The 14,516-nt window shown below is 37.5% G+C and overlaps 1 protein-coding gene across 5 annotated transcripts in view; it reads left to right on the top strand.

The window, feature by feature from the left end:
* The window catches only part of ORC4 (origin recognition complex subunit 4), a 64,545-nt gene extending 57,571 nt beyond the window's left edge, over positions 1-6,974 (top strand). For all 5 annotated transcript variants that reach the window (XM_090279597.1, XM_090279598.1, XM_090279591.1 and 2 more), the window contains 4 exons: positions 286-394; positions 1,128-1,223; positions 1,308-1,375; positions 5,997-6,974. In XM_090279597.1, the coding sequence (XP_090135723.1) occupies positions 286-394; positions 1,128-1,223; positions 1,308-1,375; positions 5,997-6,185 (462 nt within the window). In that variant the 3' untranslated portion in view covers positions 6,186-6,974. The remainder of the gene's footprint in view (positions 1-285; positions 395-1,127; positions 1,224-1,307; positions 1,376-5,996) is intronic.
* The last annotated feature ends 7,542 nt before the right edge of the window (positions 6,975-14,516 follow it).

Here is a 14,516-nt window from a genome sequence, read left to right as displayed (position 1 = left end):
TAAATGTATTTCTTTTGAGGAATTATAAATAAACAAGATAAGCAAATGGTAAGGGGTAGAGAAAGCAGCAAAACTTTCTATGCTTTACATTTATAGTTTTATGGCATATAAATTGAAATACTAAATTTTAATAGAGCTAAATGAGAGAATACTTTTCATAAGCATTAATATTTATTGTCTCCTAGGAATAGACTCCAAATTAAAAAGTTTTTGTTCAGTAATATCTCCAGATTGCCAAAGTAAATATGTAATTGTTTATGGTTTTTCTGCTCTCCATTTCTCTAGATGCTTGCTTTAAGTCACATAACAACATCACACCCATTTGTAACTGCAGCAGATCTGATGGAGGCACACCAGCTGTGTAGCATGGACTCTAAAGCAAATATTGTACATGGTGAGCAACCTGCTTGATTAATAGTTTTTTATAGGTTTGAGTATGTAAATGGAGTGCTTTTCAAAATTATAATTAACATTGGGTATAGTGCTTTATATACAGAATACTTTTATATCCACTCTGCCTTTAACTCAGCTTTTTATAAGATGTTGTCTCTCCCATTTAAAGTCAAAGAAAATTGATACTCCTGCCTCCCTTGCCACACTGGAAATCCAGCAAAGACTGTATTGCAGGTGTTCTTATTGCACCAAGTGCTACTGAAGAGCGTTGGCTTTTAGCCATTTGGGGGTTTACTGTTCCTTTTGAGAATCTAAAGAACCTCTCCAGAAAAAGAATTTTAGATATAATATCCAGGGATTTTGGGATTCTGTGAATAATCAAGATCCCTGTGTGATTTAAAAGTTACATAATGAATGATTGCCCTTCAGTTTTTTTACTATGGGCCGTATAGTAACTGCTTGATAATATTGTCTCTAACCCTTCTCACATCTCTGTAAGTTTAAAAAGATCCTTATTTTACTGATATGAAAACTAAGGCCAGAGAAGTTGAGTAACTTCTTAAGATTATATGGATAGTATTAACTGAAACTTATTTGAACATGGGTATTCTTGACCTCTGCCCACCCTTCAAATCCATGATCTTTCACTTTGTCATTCTACTTCAGGACAGTTATTTTACTCTTACGTATCAGTAAGTAAACTACAACTCATATTTGTTTTCCTTTTACTATAGGTCTGTCAGTCTTAGAAATCTGCCTTATAATAGCAATGAAACATTTAAATGACATCTACGAAGAGGAGCCCTTTAATTTTCAAATGGTCTACAACGGTAGGATGAGACTTACGTAGTTTCTTTCTGGCTCTACCCCACTGCTCATTTGAAGGTACTAACTTTGTCATTGCTTTTTTCCAGAGTTTCAGAAGTTTGTTCAAAGGAAGGCCCATTCTGTTTATAATTTTGAGAAACCTGTTGTCATGAAGGTAAGACCTGCCATTAGTTTTCTGCTAGCAGGTATGTTTGTATATCCAATTTCATAATCCACCTGATCATTGAACATAGGTGTTTGAGCTATGAGGGTCCACTAAGTACTGTAAATGTATTTCTCTTCCTTATGATTTTCTTAATAATTTTCTTCATTCTAGCTTAATTTATTGTAATAATATAGTATATAATATATATGATGTACAAAATATTTCTCAATCAACTATTGGTAGTAGTAAGTTTTAGATGAGTCAGAAGTTGTATAGGGATTTTTGACTGTGGGTATAGCGTTGTTGGTGTTCCTAACTTCAGCATTGTTCAAGGGTCAATATTATAGTTGCACTTCTATTAATTTTGAAAAATATGAATAATTTTGAAGGAAGCAGCCAGGTATTTTAATGTGTAGAGGTATACTGCCCTCTACCGTCTGTTTCTAGCACTTGCATCCTGAAAAGTAACAGTCGGTGAAATGCATTACTATAAGCCTTCCCCTTTACAACCCAAGGTTTGGCTCTATAATTTTAGCAGTAAAAAGAGACAAAAAATGCTCATATTTAAGAAACCAACAGACGAAATCCCATTGGCTGGCGACGGCATACAGAGAAGGTTTTATTAGCGGTTTGGGTGAGTTTTTAAACTTGAGGAACTTTATTATAGTGTGCCATTGTCCATTAAAAATATGAGCCACCCCTGGCTGCTGTGGCTCAGTGGATTGAGCGTCGGCCTGCAAGCCAAGTGTCGCTGGTTCGATTCCCAGTCAGGGCACATTACTAGGTTGCACGTCAGGTCCCCAGTTGAGGGCGTGAGTGAGAGGCAACCACACTGATGTTTCTCTCCCTCTCTTTCTCCTTTCCCATCTCTATAATAAAATAAAATAAAATAATTATCAACACCACCAATTTCATTTAAAAAATAAATAAAAATAAAAAATATGAGCCACATCATGTAACTTTCGATTTTGTATTGCAACAGCAACAACAAAAAGGGAAAATAACTTGAATAATAAATTTTACTTAACCTAACAAAAATGTTTTAACCTATAACACTGGGGAACACAATTTTCGTTGAGTTAGATCTGACACTTATTTTTGACTAACTTTTGGCATCTGAATCCAAAAATGACCCCAGTTTTTCTCTATCGCATCAACTTTTTAAGGTACAGGATACCTTTCCTTTGTCCCAAAAATCATACAAAATGTACAAAGGAAAATAAAGAAAAAACTACCTGAATATACTGTTTACATTTAGAGTTATTTTATTCATATAAAGGCTATATATTGTTCCTGTAAGTCAAATTGTGTACAAGTAGTAAGGGTCTGCTACCAAACATACATATTAAAGTATTTTATCTTTTCTAAGGACAGGCTAGGAAATGCCAAAATGAGATACTTGAAACAGTCTCCTTCAGTTGGCAAAGCTTTAACAAATTGCTTCATGAAGCCCAGTTTTATGTGCAGAAGTGGGAATATAATGTTCTTTCTGTCAATAAGTGGCTCATGTAGAATGTTTGAATCACCAGGTTTGAGGTCAGATCTTGGAGGCCAATTTGACTCCACCCAATGCTTCTCACAGGCTCTGCTGTCTCACATACACAGAAAACAGGGATACTTGGTATATCCATGTTGCTGACCAAGAAGGAAGCAGACCATTTTAAGGTCAACACAGATGATGCTGTGCTTGTAATATTGCAACAGATCAATGACTCTCTTTATGTCTTCATATTCTTCACAAAAACAAACTGAATGGCCAATTGGGACTGCACCAAATCAATTGCCATTGTGGAGGAGGACACACTTAAACCTCCGCTTTGAACTATCGATGAACAGTCACCATTCAGTTGCGTTCTAGATTGGAATTCCCGATTCCTCCATTAAACCATGTATGTTATGGCAATACACAAAGCCACCATCACTTCGAAAGTACTGCAGAAATGTACTTTCTCTTGTTAGAAAGTAGGATACCTTTGCTCCTTTTTCAAGTAATTTTTCTTGTGCAGTCTTGATGCTAGGAGTTCTGAAGCCTTTTTGGATAGTCCCAAATCTCATGCCAAATCATGCAACTCATGCTGATCAAATCCCTTAGGAAATGAGTCATCTTCAATTTCAAAATCTTCATCGTTGCTGTCACTTAATTCTTCACCATACTCCTGTTTTTTGAAAGAGGGTAGTTCAGTGAAAACTGACACTGGGATTTCAGCTGAATGAGGCACTGGGCATACAGCTGATGGTAGACTAGAATACTCTATTTTACATTTATTTTTCTTGGTCTCTCCTGACGTTTTCACTATACAAAAGTAAGAGTCGCTTGAATGATCTCTGGGCTCTCGCCAAATCATAGATATGCCAAATGGCAATTTATCACATGTTCCCTTCATCCACATCCGTAAACTCTTGACACACTGCTTGCACACCTTGTGAGGGGCCCAAGACTTATCTTGATCACCAAGTTTTACTTTAAAATATTCAAAATAGGCTTGCCTGACAAATGCACTGTTTGTCCTTTGACTGGGAATGGTGAAACTGCCTCAGATACAACAATACGAATCAGGGTTGTTTAGGCACTTACGATGAGAAATAGCAGAGGCAGACATGATCTGAAGGAAAGGAAATAAGTACATATGTAAATAAAAAAATAAATTCTGCTAACTCCTTGTATACAGACAAGAACTTAGACTACACTTCGGAATAGGGTTCACTATATAGAGTGGCACACAACCTCTCACCACACTGTCTCATGTGTAACTGAATAGCCTAGACAAGTATGAACCTGTTGCTGGTCTCCAAGGTTGTCCCCCACTCCTCCCCACTTGAGGGAGGTTTGCTCTCAGCCAATAGGAGAGCACTAGTGCTTCCCTTGATCCAGGCTTGATCCAGCCTAGAGTGGTTGCATTAAGATAAGCTGTAGAGAAAAAACTTGACGTGATAGAAGAAAACTAACTGCAGTTTTGAAATCAGCATGCATATTTACGTCTAACACAGCTGAAAAATCGAACTCAACAGGAATTGTGTTAAAAATTGTTCCCCTGGATAATCAATATAGACAATTATTAATGAAGCATTTTCCTTTATTTTATTTTTTTTTGTGTTAAGTGTTTAAAAATCCACTGTGTGTTTATACCTATTTAATTCACTAAATATTCATTTTAAATAGTTGCTCTTTGGATTTCATAAAATGTTTAGCTAAAGAAATAGATTTACGTTCTGAAATTGTTCTAAACATACTTAAAATTTTCTAATTGACTCAAGTATCAGTTTTTAAATTAAACTTAATGAAAATTAAATAAAGTTAAAAATCTCGTCCCACCTTTCAAATGTTCAGTAGCCCTGTGTGGCTAGTGGTTACATTATTGGACAGCACAACTCTAGAAGAGTTTATGAGAAGAAACCTTTCTTTCTTTTAAAGCAGTGGACACGTATAAATTCATTAGTATTCCTTACAGACTGGTAGTCAGAATTTTATTTCTTACGGCAATGCCCCAACATTTTTTGGTTGCTATTTCTTCACAACATGCTGCAAGTTGGCCCTCCCCTTCTTAATATCCATGTCCGTCTGATCATCATAGTTTGTGAGAGTTGTACAAGTGGAAAGGGTGCCTGGGCATTTAAATTCTTAAGAGTGTCTACATCTAAAATAAAAAAGTATTTCTGCTGCCTAGAAATATTTTAAATCTCCTTAATTTTATTCAGCCCCTGCCTCTTATATTTTTGTATTTTCCTTATTTTCAGAACTGAATGGTGTTTGAGCTATTTGTTTCCATCAGAAGAATTTTTATGATAACAGAAAATATATTCTAGTGATATTTTTCACAATGAATCTGTAGGTATAGAAAGCTCAAAAATCAGTTTTAGTGTGTAAGTATGTGATGGCTAGTTGTCATGGTTTCATGGGTTTTTTTCCTCATACCCTAATAAAATTCCTAAAACAATAATAAAGGTTAGAAAAGGCAGGGCACATGAGGTAAGAAGAAATAGACAGATAAGAGCCTATTAAGATGGGAGAATGAAAGAACAGCTTTTGGACAGGTTGTGGCAGCCTTCACCTGACTTCTCTAGGAAACATGAACCTGTTCCTCTCCTTCATTCTGGCACCAGTCTGCTGAGCCATTTATTTATTCTGGGATCAGCTGAGCAGATGTGGTGCGCTCTTAGGGGTCCTTTCTCCTCCCTCAGTTTTTGCAGCTGAATTAAACTTACACAGCAAAGTCTTAGAAAGCTACAAACAAAATGTTAGTACAACTGTAAGTAACCAAGGTAACAACTCAAAAGTACTGGTCTTATCAGATCCTAGAGTTTTTATAGAGAGCTGGAAACCCTTAACTTCAGTACTAGGAGGAAATATGATACAGAATGAAATTAGGAACAAAAAATGAGATTAGGGAAAAAATCATGTTATGCGTGCAGACTGGATTAAACTCAGCAATGCAGGGAGAGAGAACTGTGTTGACGCTGCTTCACCTGATAAGTTTTTATGAAGTTGGTGGAGAGTTGTTTTTGAACCTTACTGATTTCTATTAAGGCTATTTTGTTTTGTTTTGGCATTTTATTATTCTTTAACTGTTCTGGGTTAGCATTGTTCCTTTACTTCTCCTCTTGAACCTAAACTATTCCTTTCATCTTCCAGGCTTTTGAACACTTACAACAGTTAGAATTAATAAGACCCATGGAAAGAACTTCAGTAAATGCACAGAGAGAGTACCAGCTGATGAAACTACTTTTGGATAATACTCAAATTATGAACGCTCTGCAGAAATACCCCAACTGTCCTACAGATGTTAGGCAGTGGGCAACCTCCTCCCTCAGCTGGTTGTGAATATAACCAGTGGCCTCAGTTGTGGAGTTTCAGGCAGACTTCTCTAAAGAACTAAAAACTATTGTCCTTCAATGAGATATGTTACTACATTTTCATGTATTTATAGACAGTTATTTTTGTATTTATCGGGGAACGTTACACATGTAGTATTTTCTTGGCTGTGCCGTGCCTTTAAATCATTAGCAGTTACATGATTTATAATCCCAGTAATTTAGACTATAGTGTATGAAGTTCAAAAAAATAAATGTGGCTGTTTTATAGGGATTGAACCATATGCTTATTTAACAGTTTTGAAGTATTTGTATATATTACATTTGAAGTATTCGTTTCGGCCCAGCAGCTGATATTTTTATAAACCTTAAAGCAGTAAAGAAACAAGGGTAAGAGGTGAGATGTAATAGATAATCTTTTGGTACAGTGGGAGGCACTTTTTTATTTTCTTCCTGTACCCATGGGAATTTTGGATTCCATTCCAGACCTAGGTTTTCTAGTTCAGAAGACTGCCCAGTTTGGCTAGAAGATGGTTCACAAAGAAGAAAAATGACCAAAAGTTTGGACATTTTTTTTTTACAGATTTTCAAAAATGTGGTATGTATATCACCTACAGAAGAACCCCTTGGAGGGCTTTTTAAAAATGCAGATTTGGGGGCCTATTCATGTCCAAAAGGATCAGAATTTGTCTATTTTTTAGAAAATAGAAAACCACTCTCACCTCATAAATTCAGGAATCCATAAATTAATACAGCTGTTGTTTTAAGTAAAATTTAATAAACATCCATTAAGTGTTAACTGGCTTCGATTACTCATGATTATTTGATTGCCTATTGTTTTCAGGGAAGACTTACAGAAGGCAGTGTCCCCAGTCTTGTTCAGTTTTTAGTGCAGTCACACCTCAGTACTCGCCAGCTTCAGAACTCATCAAACCTTGTACTCGTCTCATTTTGTTGAAAAAAAAGTGTTTCAGCACTTGGCATTTGCTCGGGACTCGTTGCACTTGCCAGAGTCACATTGCCACCCCCCAAGAGAAAATGCTTCATTACTAGTCACTTGAAAAATTCATTCAGCACTCGTCACGAGTTCCAGGACGAATTGATGAGTACTGAGGTGCCACTGTAACTGTTTAAGGCCATATGGTAGTTCCATAATGATATTTATAGATGAGAAAACTATTGTAGCAGGGGAAATGTCCAGGATCACACAGGTAGAAAATGATGACAGACTGGTTCAAATCAGGTTTGATTGATACCAAAGGCTATTAAGACTTGAAATTCAGTAATGGTTCATGTATTTTTTAAAGAATGCTCCGAGAAATGATCTATTTGTTGAGAAGTCTTAGGTGTGGAATAGAAGTATCTGCGCACGTTACAACCTCTTGTTTTACACACATAGCTATTCCTTCCCTGCCCTCTTAAGTCTTCAGCTCATTTGCTTTCCGCAGTTGCGCTAAATGTAAGGCTTGTGTACTGTTTCTACACAGTACTCAAGACTTCTAGGAAGTATTTTGCCAAAATACTTACATAGTAGCGTCACTATTACTAAAAGCAAGGACTTTACACTTCAGCTAAATTTCTCCCTTTAAAAAAATATCTGAACTATTTTAAGGCACTGACTGTAAAAGTACCTAAAGAACAGATCTGAGGATTACAAATCTTTGTTAGATTAAGATGCCACTAAAAATAAGGCTGAGAGCCTTCATCTGCCTCCCTGCTACATACGAGCTACGTAAGATCCCTCAGCATCCACATATACAAATTAAAAAACTTAAGTGGCAAGGTGGGTTTTCATATTCAGTGAAACAGAAAGCAGATTAGAAACAAAATAGGTTAGTAAAAGTCATACAAATAAAGTATATTTCTACATTCCAAAGTCATTTTTTGAGGGGAGGAGGGATGTTGATTTTTCCTTTTCCATATTCCCTAATACAGAGAAGCTAAAGTGTACTTAAAATTTTTTAGACTAACTTCATCTATTCAATTCTTAAACCATCAGCAGCAAAATAAAAACCAAATCTGAAAAGTCCGTGAAAAGCTTTAGAGAATGATGTAAACAAACATTGTTGAAAGATATTTTCTTCATTTACTAGAGGAATGTAGCCTTTGAAAAACACAATCAAAATCAGTGGCACTTCCAGCCAAGATGGAGGCGTAGACAGACATGCTGCATCTCCCTCCACAACTAAGAAGGAATACAACTACCTGAAAATTAGAAACAACCAGAAGTTCCAGAAAGTCAAAGTGCATGGAAGTCCAGCAAACAAAGATATAAAGAAGAAATACTCATCCAAACAAGTAGGAGGGGCGGAGCCGGGGTGGAGAGGACATGGAGTGGCAGCAGTGGCAGGCCAGTGGAAAGCACAGTTACACGATTTAAAAAGTCAGGAGGGACACCTGGGGAACGTTCCCAGCTCCTCACCAGACCACGAAGCTCACTGTCCCAGCACCGGGGAAAATCAAGCTTCATTGGTTTTGACTGTGCAAACCAGTGGGTGTTGGGATGGAGGCAGAAACTGCCAGTCTCTCAGCAGAGTCAGCTTGTTTAAAGGGCCCTCAAGAACCTGGAACATCCGCAGACCCACCCACTCTGGGAATGACGGCCAGGGCAGCAGCTAGAGGGGCGCCAGTCCCGTGCAGAAGTGGGAGAAGTGCCTGGAAAAGGGGGGAGTGGCCAGCACCACAACATGGTGAAACAGGTTGTCCGTTACTGACAAATCCCTAAGGCTCCGCCCCTTACAACGCAATAGGAGCCACAGCTCTGCCTGGGACACGGAAGCAGACAAATACAGGAGACTTCCAGCCAAGATGGAGGCCTAGACTGACACACTCCATCTCCCTCCACAACTCAGAAGGAATACAACTACCGCAAAACCAGAAATAACCAGAAGTTACAGAAAATAAATGGAAGTCCCAACATATGGAATTATAAAGAAGTGGTGCTTGTCTGGACGGGTGGGAGGGGTGGAGACTGTGAGGAGAGGTCAAGCTGTGCTGTCCGCAGCGGCGGCAGCAGCAGTGACAGGCAGGACAGTGGTAAGCACAGACACCCGTATTTAGGGGGAGGTGAGAAGCACCTGGGGCGCACCCTTGGCTGCAGACCAGACCCATCAGCTTGATTCCAAAGCTGGGGAAGGCAGACCCCCATTGCCTAGGACTGTGAGGCCCAAAGGGGTGGGACGGAGGAGGAGGCTCCTGGTCTCTCAGCAAAGAGTGAACAGCAGGAATCCATCTTGGACCCCCACCCCCGCAGAAAACGCCACAGCGTGAGACGGGTTGCCTAGTTGTGACGAGTGCACAAGGCTCTGCTCCCTATAATGTAGGAGGTGTGACAGCCCTGCCCAAGAAGGAAAGGTAAACACAAAACGGTCAGGATAGCACAGGTCATGATAGAGATCCTGGTGACGCAGCTGACAGCTGACCCAACAGCAAATATCTAGTCTAACAAAACATCAAATAGGAAATCTTTTTGAGGCTCAGTTCAGAGCTTTGGTTATAAAAATGCTTATAGACCTAACAGCAGATCTTAAACAAGATAGGGAAGGAATGAAGGCTAGTCCTGCTGAAATGAACAAAAACACATACGAAATTAGTGGTGAGGGAAGGAAAACAAGGGATCAAATCAACAAATCAGAACATAGGGAAGGAACAAAGAGTCAACCAGTGCAGAAAGAGGAAATGATAAGTGAGGAAAATGAGAGGCTCAGAAACTTATCGGACAGCTATAAGCGGGCCAACATCCGAATCATAGGGTTGCCAGAAGGTGAAGAAGAACTAGAAATTGGAAAATTATGTGAAACAATAGTGAAACAGAACTTCCCTAACTTGGGGGATGAAATAGACTTACAGGTCCAGGAAGCACAGAGTTCAAAAAAAAACTGGCCCCAGGGAGAACCACACCAAGACACATTATAATCAAAATGTCAAAAAATTAAGGATAATGAGCGAATCTTAAAAGCAGCATGAGAGAAAAGAATTACTTACGAAGAGGTCCCAATAAGACTATCAGCTGATTTCTCAAAAGAAACTGCAGGCAAGAAGGGACTGGCAAGAAATATTCAAAGTAATGAAAAGCAAAAACCTACAACCACAATTACTCTATCCAGCAAAGCTGTCATTCAGAATAGAAGGGCAGAAAAAGTGCTTCCAGGACAAAGTAGAACTGAAGGAGTTCATCAGATCCAAACCACTGCTATATGAGATGTTAAAGGGACTTGTTTAGGAGAAAGAGGATCAAAACTATGAACATTAAAATGAAAACTATATCACAGCAACCAACAACAGAAGCTAGGGAACCAAAACAAAGGCAAACTAAGTAGGCAACGAGAGTGTGAAAAGAATTATAGGTATGGAGAACATTATGGGGGGAGGTCAGCAGGGAAGAGGAAGGGAGGAAAGGGAGGGAGATGGTACAGGAATTAAGCATAGTAGGAGGGAGTGGAATAGACAGGAAGATGTTGGGAAGAACTATATGCACAACCAATGTTCATGGACTAAGCGGGTGGGGACAACTGGAGGGAGGGGGATCACTGGGTGGAGGGGAACAAAGGGAAAAGAAATTGGGACAACTGTTAATAGCATAATCAATAAAGCATATTAAAAAAAAAAAAAAACCAGTGGGAGTATTTGAGATACTGCTTTCTGTGTGTCATCACTTTGATTCAAATAAATTCAAAACTTTTAAAAAAGCAAAAATCAACTCTTGAGGTCATCAGCTTGAAAAGCAGGCGTGGAAGAAGAACAGTGCAGTTTGTACTCACGTGATCACCCCCAGGTGCCCTACCAAAACCAAGATCTTATAGAAAAAATTTTCAATTCATGTACACATGCATGTGAATAGCTCTGAGGAATTAAACCTCTTGTCCAAACTGACTATACCATAATGTTATCATGTTGAGTATATACTGTATTAACTTCCTGAAGAATCTGTTTTGCAGAACAGGATGTGGAAAAGGATTCCCGTCGTTCTGTAGATTTCATGCAGATTCCACCATGGTTTATATTTTCATTTGGTTTTAAAGACAGTACATACTCTTTGAAACCACCGTAACTTAACCCTTTCTTCACCTTTACCATAAAATAATTAATGCACTGGTGTGAACAGGGGCTTTTCCATTCTTCCTTTCTTCAAAAGCCACAATATAAACAAAACCTTTGGAATATTAAAAATGTAAATGTTACTGTTACCCTACACAAAAAATACCAGAATTATTCCATCTAATTGGTAACCAGATAACAAATTGGTAATAGTTTATATCTTTGATGACTATTCCCTAAGCCAGTTTTCTGTTCCCATGTGAAAAGACAAGATAACTAATGCTAGCTAGCCTATGGCTTCCTAAAACTGGCAGAACAAATACTTCAGTGGGAATACAATCTGCTTAGACAACAACGGAGGGAAATGTCACACAGACTGACAAGCCTCCTTTTGCACCATCATCCCCATTCTTGCAAATCTCAAGGTGTAAGACTCACTATAAATTACAAAGCTCCTGTTCCCCTTTTAAAGATCATACAGCTAAAGAAAAAACTGCATATGCAAGTCATACCATATTCATTTTTTTTTTTTTTATTTAACTTGGGGATGGAATGGGGATAGCATACATTTTATTTGTACAATATTTAACAATCACTTATCCAAGATGGGGTTTTATGGTTTTTTTTTTTTTTTTTTTTTTTTAGCTTTTGTTAAATACTTGCAGAAAAAAATAGCAAGTACAATTTGACAGTAGTACAACAACCTGTGTCCAAAACACTGACAAAAAATACAGAGTAAAGCTAAAATAATTGCTTTCCAATATTTTGAGAGGTAACAAATAGGATATGGGTTGAGACTGCATAAAAAATGTACTGCTGGTTGAATATCTGAGGTAAATGATGTTCAATCAAGATGCTACTTGTATCATTTTGCCCATAAATCAGTAAATAATTTAATGCACATTATACCAAATGTTCCTAAAAAGTAATTTAGAAAGGTAAAAAAGAGAAACTGGAAAATATCTGTGGTGAAGCAGTTTTTTAAAACAGTAATCAGTTCATTCCACCAACTATACTTTCATCTGGCCAGGGTTCCCCCCCCCGCCACCTGCATTTTACATAGGGTGAGGAAAAGGGGAAGAAGAGATTCTTTTTTAATTTGATGATACATGATTCTGTTTTAAATGTCAAACTTGGGATATTTTCCTGATTGTATTTTCAAAAACATCTCCATGAAAGATAGTTCATGGGACCAACAATTGTGAGGCACAGTCTCTGTTCTAGAATTCACACGGTACCTGTACTAAACATTCAAACAAGAGGCACACGTCACATGCTAAAAACTTCCTAGCAGCTGAAATACACGGCTGTCAGGGCATAGACTTCGATTAAAGCCAAACACGTTACTCCGTCCTCAGTCCTATGGCAGTTGATCATGAAGCGTTCCTTAGACGGAGGTGTGGGCAAGGTCAAGAGTGGAAGTTAGAGCGGCAGTTCCAGAGGATGTCAGAAAGGCAAAACACAAGAGGAATCATGAGGAGCACCATACACATGAGGAAAAACTGGGGTCTCAGTTCACCCCAAAATAAAGTCATGTTTTTCTCATTCTTTGATCTTTTTTTTTATATCCCTTGCTCGAACTTTTAACTTGCCCACTCTGCACCTACTGTAAACAAACAAGAAAAGGCCCCGCAGAGGAAAGTTTTAACAAGACTGGGTATCAGGACAGGTAGTCACTGGAACGTTCTTATTTAACTGCTTATAAAAAGTTTTTTTCTGTTAATGCAGTTCTCAAAAATACATGTTTGAAAATCGGTTACTTAAGTACAATACCCAGATTTCTAAAAACTTTTCCTAACATGAAGAGAAAAATTTATCTCATGAATAACTGGTCTTATGAAATTCATCTCCAGTGCTCACATAAGCCAAATATTCATAATACTCCTTTTGTTTTGATTGGATTTTTTAACCTTTTAATATCAGGATTAAATGTTTAGAAGACTTCAAGAGATTAACAATTTCCATGTGTGAACTATTGTCATTTTCCTTTAGTTTCAAAGTGGAAGCAAAATCAAATCAAGAAACTGGGAGGCAAAGTACTTTTTGAAGTAAAGAAGTGAACTCAACATAGAAGTGGGAATTCTTAAAAATAACACAACTTGGGCACGTGATATGACCAAGAGAATATCCTGTATGGTGTGTGGCGCACAGACGACAATACTTTTCCTCTTCTTTCCCTCCCTGCTTGGAGTCTGGTGACCTATGTATTATTTATAAATAATATAACATTCTGAGAGTAAGTGCATATTATATGTAAAATGTAATGTACTATGTGGTTAAATAGCCATTTGATGATAAGATTCACAGTGAGCTGACAGTGACATGTAAAAAATTCTTTTATAAAATCAATGTATGAATTTTAAAATGACAAAAAGTACATAGCATAATACTGGCTATTTGTCATTGAGTAATCTAAAATTTCAGGAAATTGATGTCTCACCTTGGCCTGTATAAATTTGAGAAAGAATCCAATTATTCTAATTTGATACTGTTTTGAAAAGCATTTTGGCGCATACCAACAATTCCCATTTTCTTATCAAGGATAAGGCATGAACTACCTTAAAATAATATTAGTTAGTTGTGAGAGCAATTTGCAGGAGGAGGCTAGGCGATGTTACCTGTATCAACATTTGTTACCTCTAAATGTCATTGCATATTTTAAGTTATAAGTTGAACTTGTTATCCCTGATTTGTTTTAAAACAGTAACATCTGAAATCTGTGCTTAGAATTTACAGTCTCTATCCCAGGATAATTCTTTACATATCACAGACATCAAATATTACTCTGACAAGATGGCACCAAGCAGAGAGACGGTGATAAGGTTACAAGTCTCAAAGCAGAGAGTGAGGAATTCTAGGTAATGACACTTCCTGAGGTGATCCTAAAACAGTGATAAACAAGATCCCACACACTGTTTGGTGAAAAAAAAAAATACACTACAATTTTACATATATAAATAGGAAAAAAATTATTTTAAAAGGATAAAAATGAAGAGCCTTCCAGTGTCACAGCTCACTTAAAAAATTTAAATCATGCTTTAAATTTTCAAATTTCCCCAAACACAGCACACCTAAAAAAAATACTTAGGTCATTATCCAATATTTTGGGAACTATGGATATAAGATGAAGCTTTAAAACATGGGAAGAAGGGGAAAATGACACCATTTTTTCATTTCAAAAGAACACTTTTTTTCCCTTAAATTACAAGCTAGCACAGGAAAAGCTAAAACACTGCTTTACAAATGGCCACTGACTGTTGGCACTAGCATAGCTTACCTTTTTTTCTTAAATAACACAGTGAAT

Source organism: Furipterus horrens, unplaced genomic scaffold (assembly GCF_987537825.1).
Source record: "Furipterus horrens unplaced genomic scaffold, mFurHor1.1.pri manual_scaffold_1, whole genome shotgun sequence".
Lineage (NCBI taxonomy): Eukaryota > Metazoa > Chordata > Mammalia > Chiroptera > Furipteridae > Furipterus > Furipterus horrens.
Note: the sequence above shows the minus strand (reverse complement) of the source record. Positions and strands in the feature narration are given on the sequence as shown.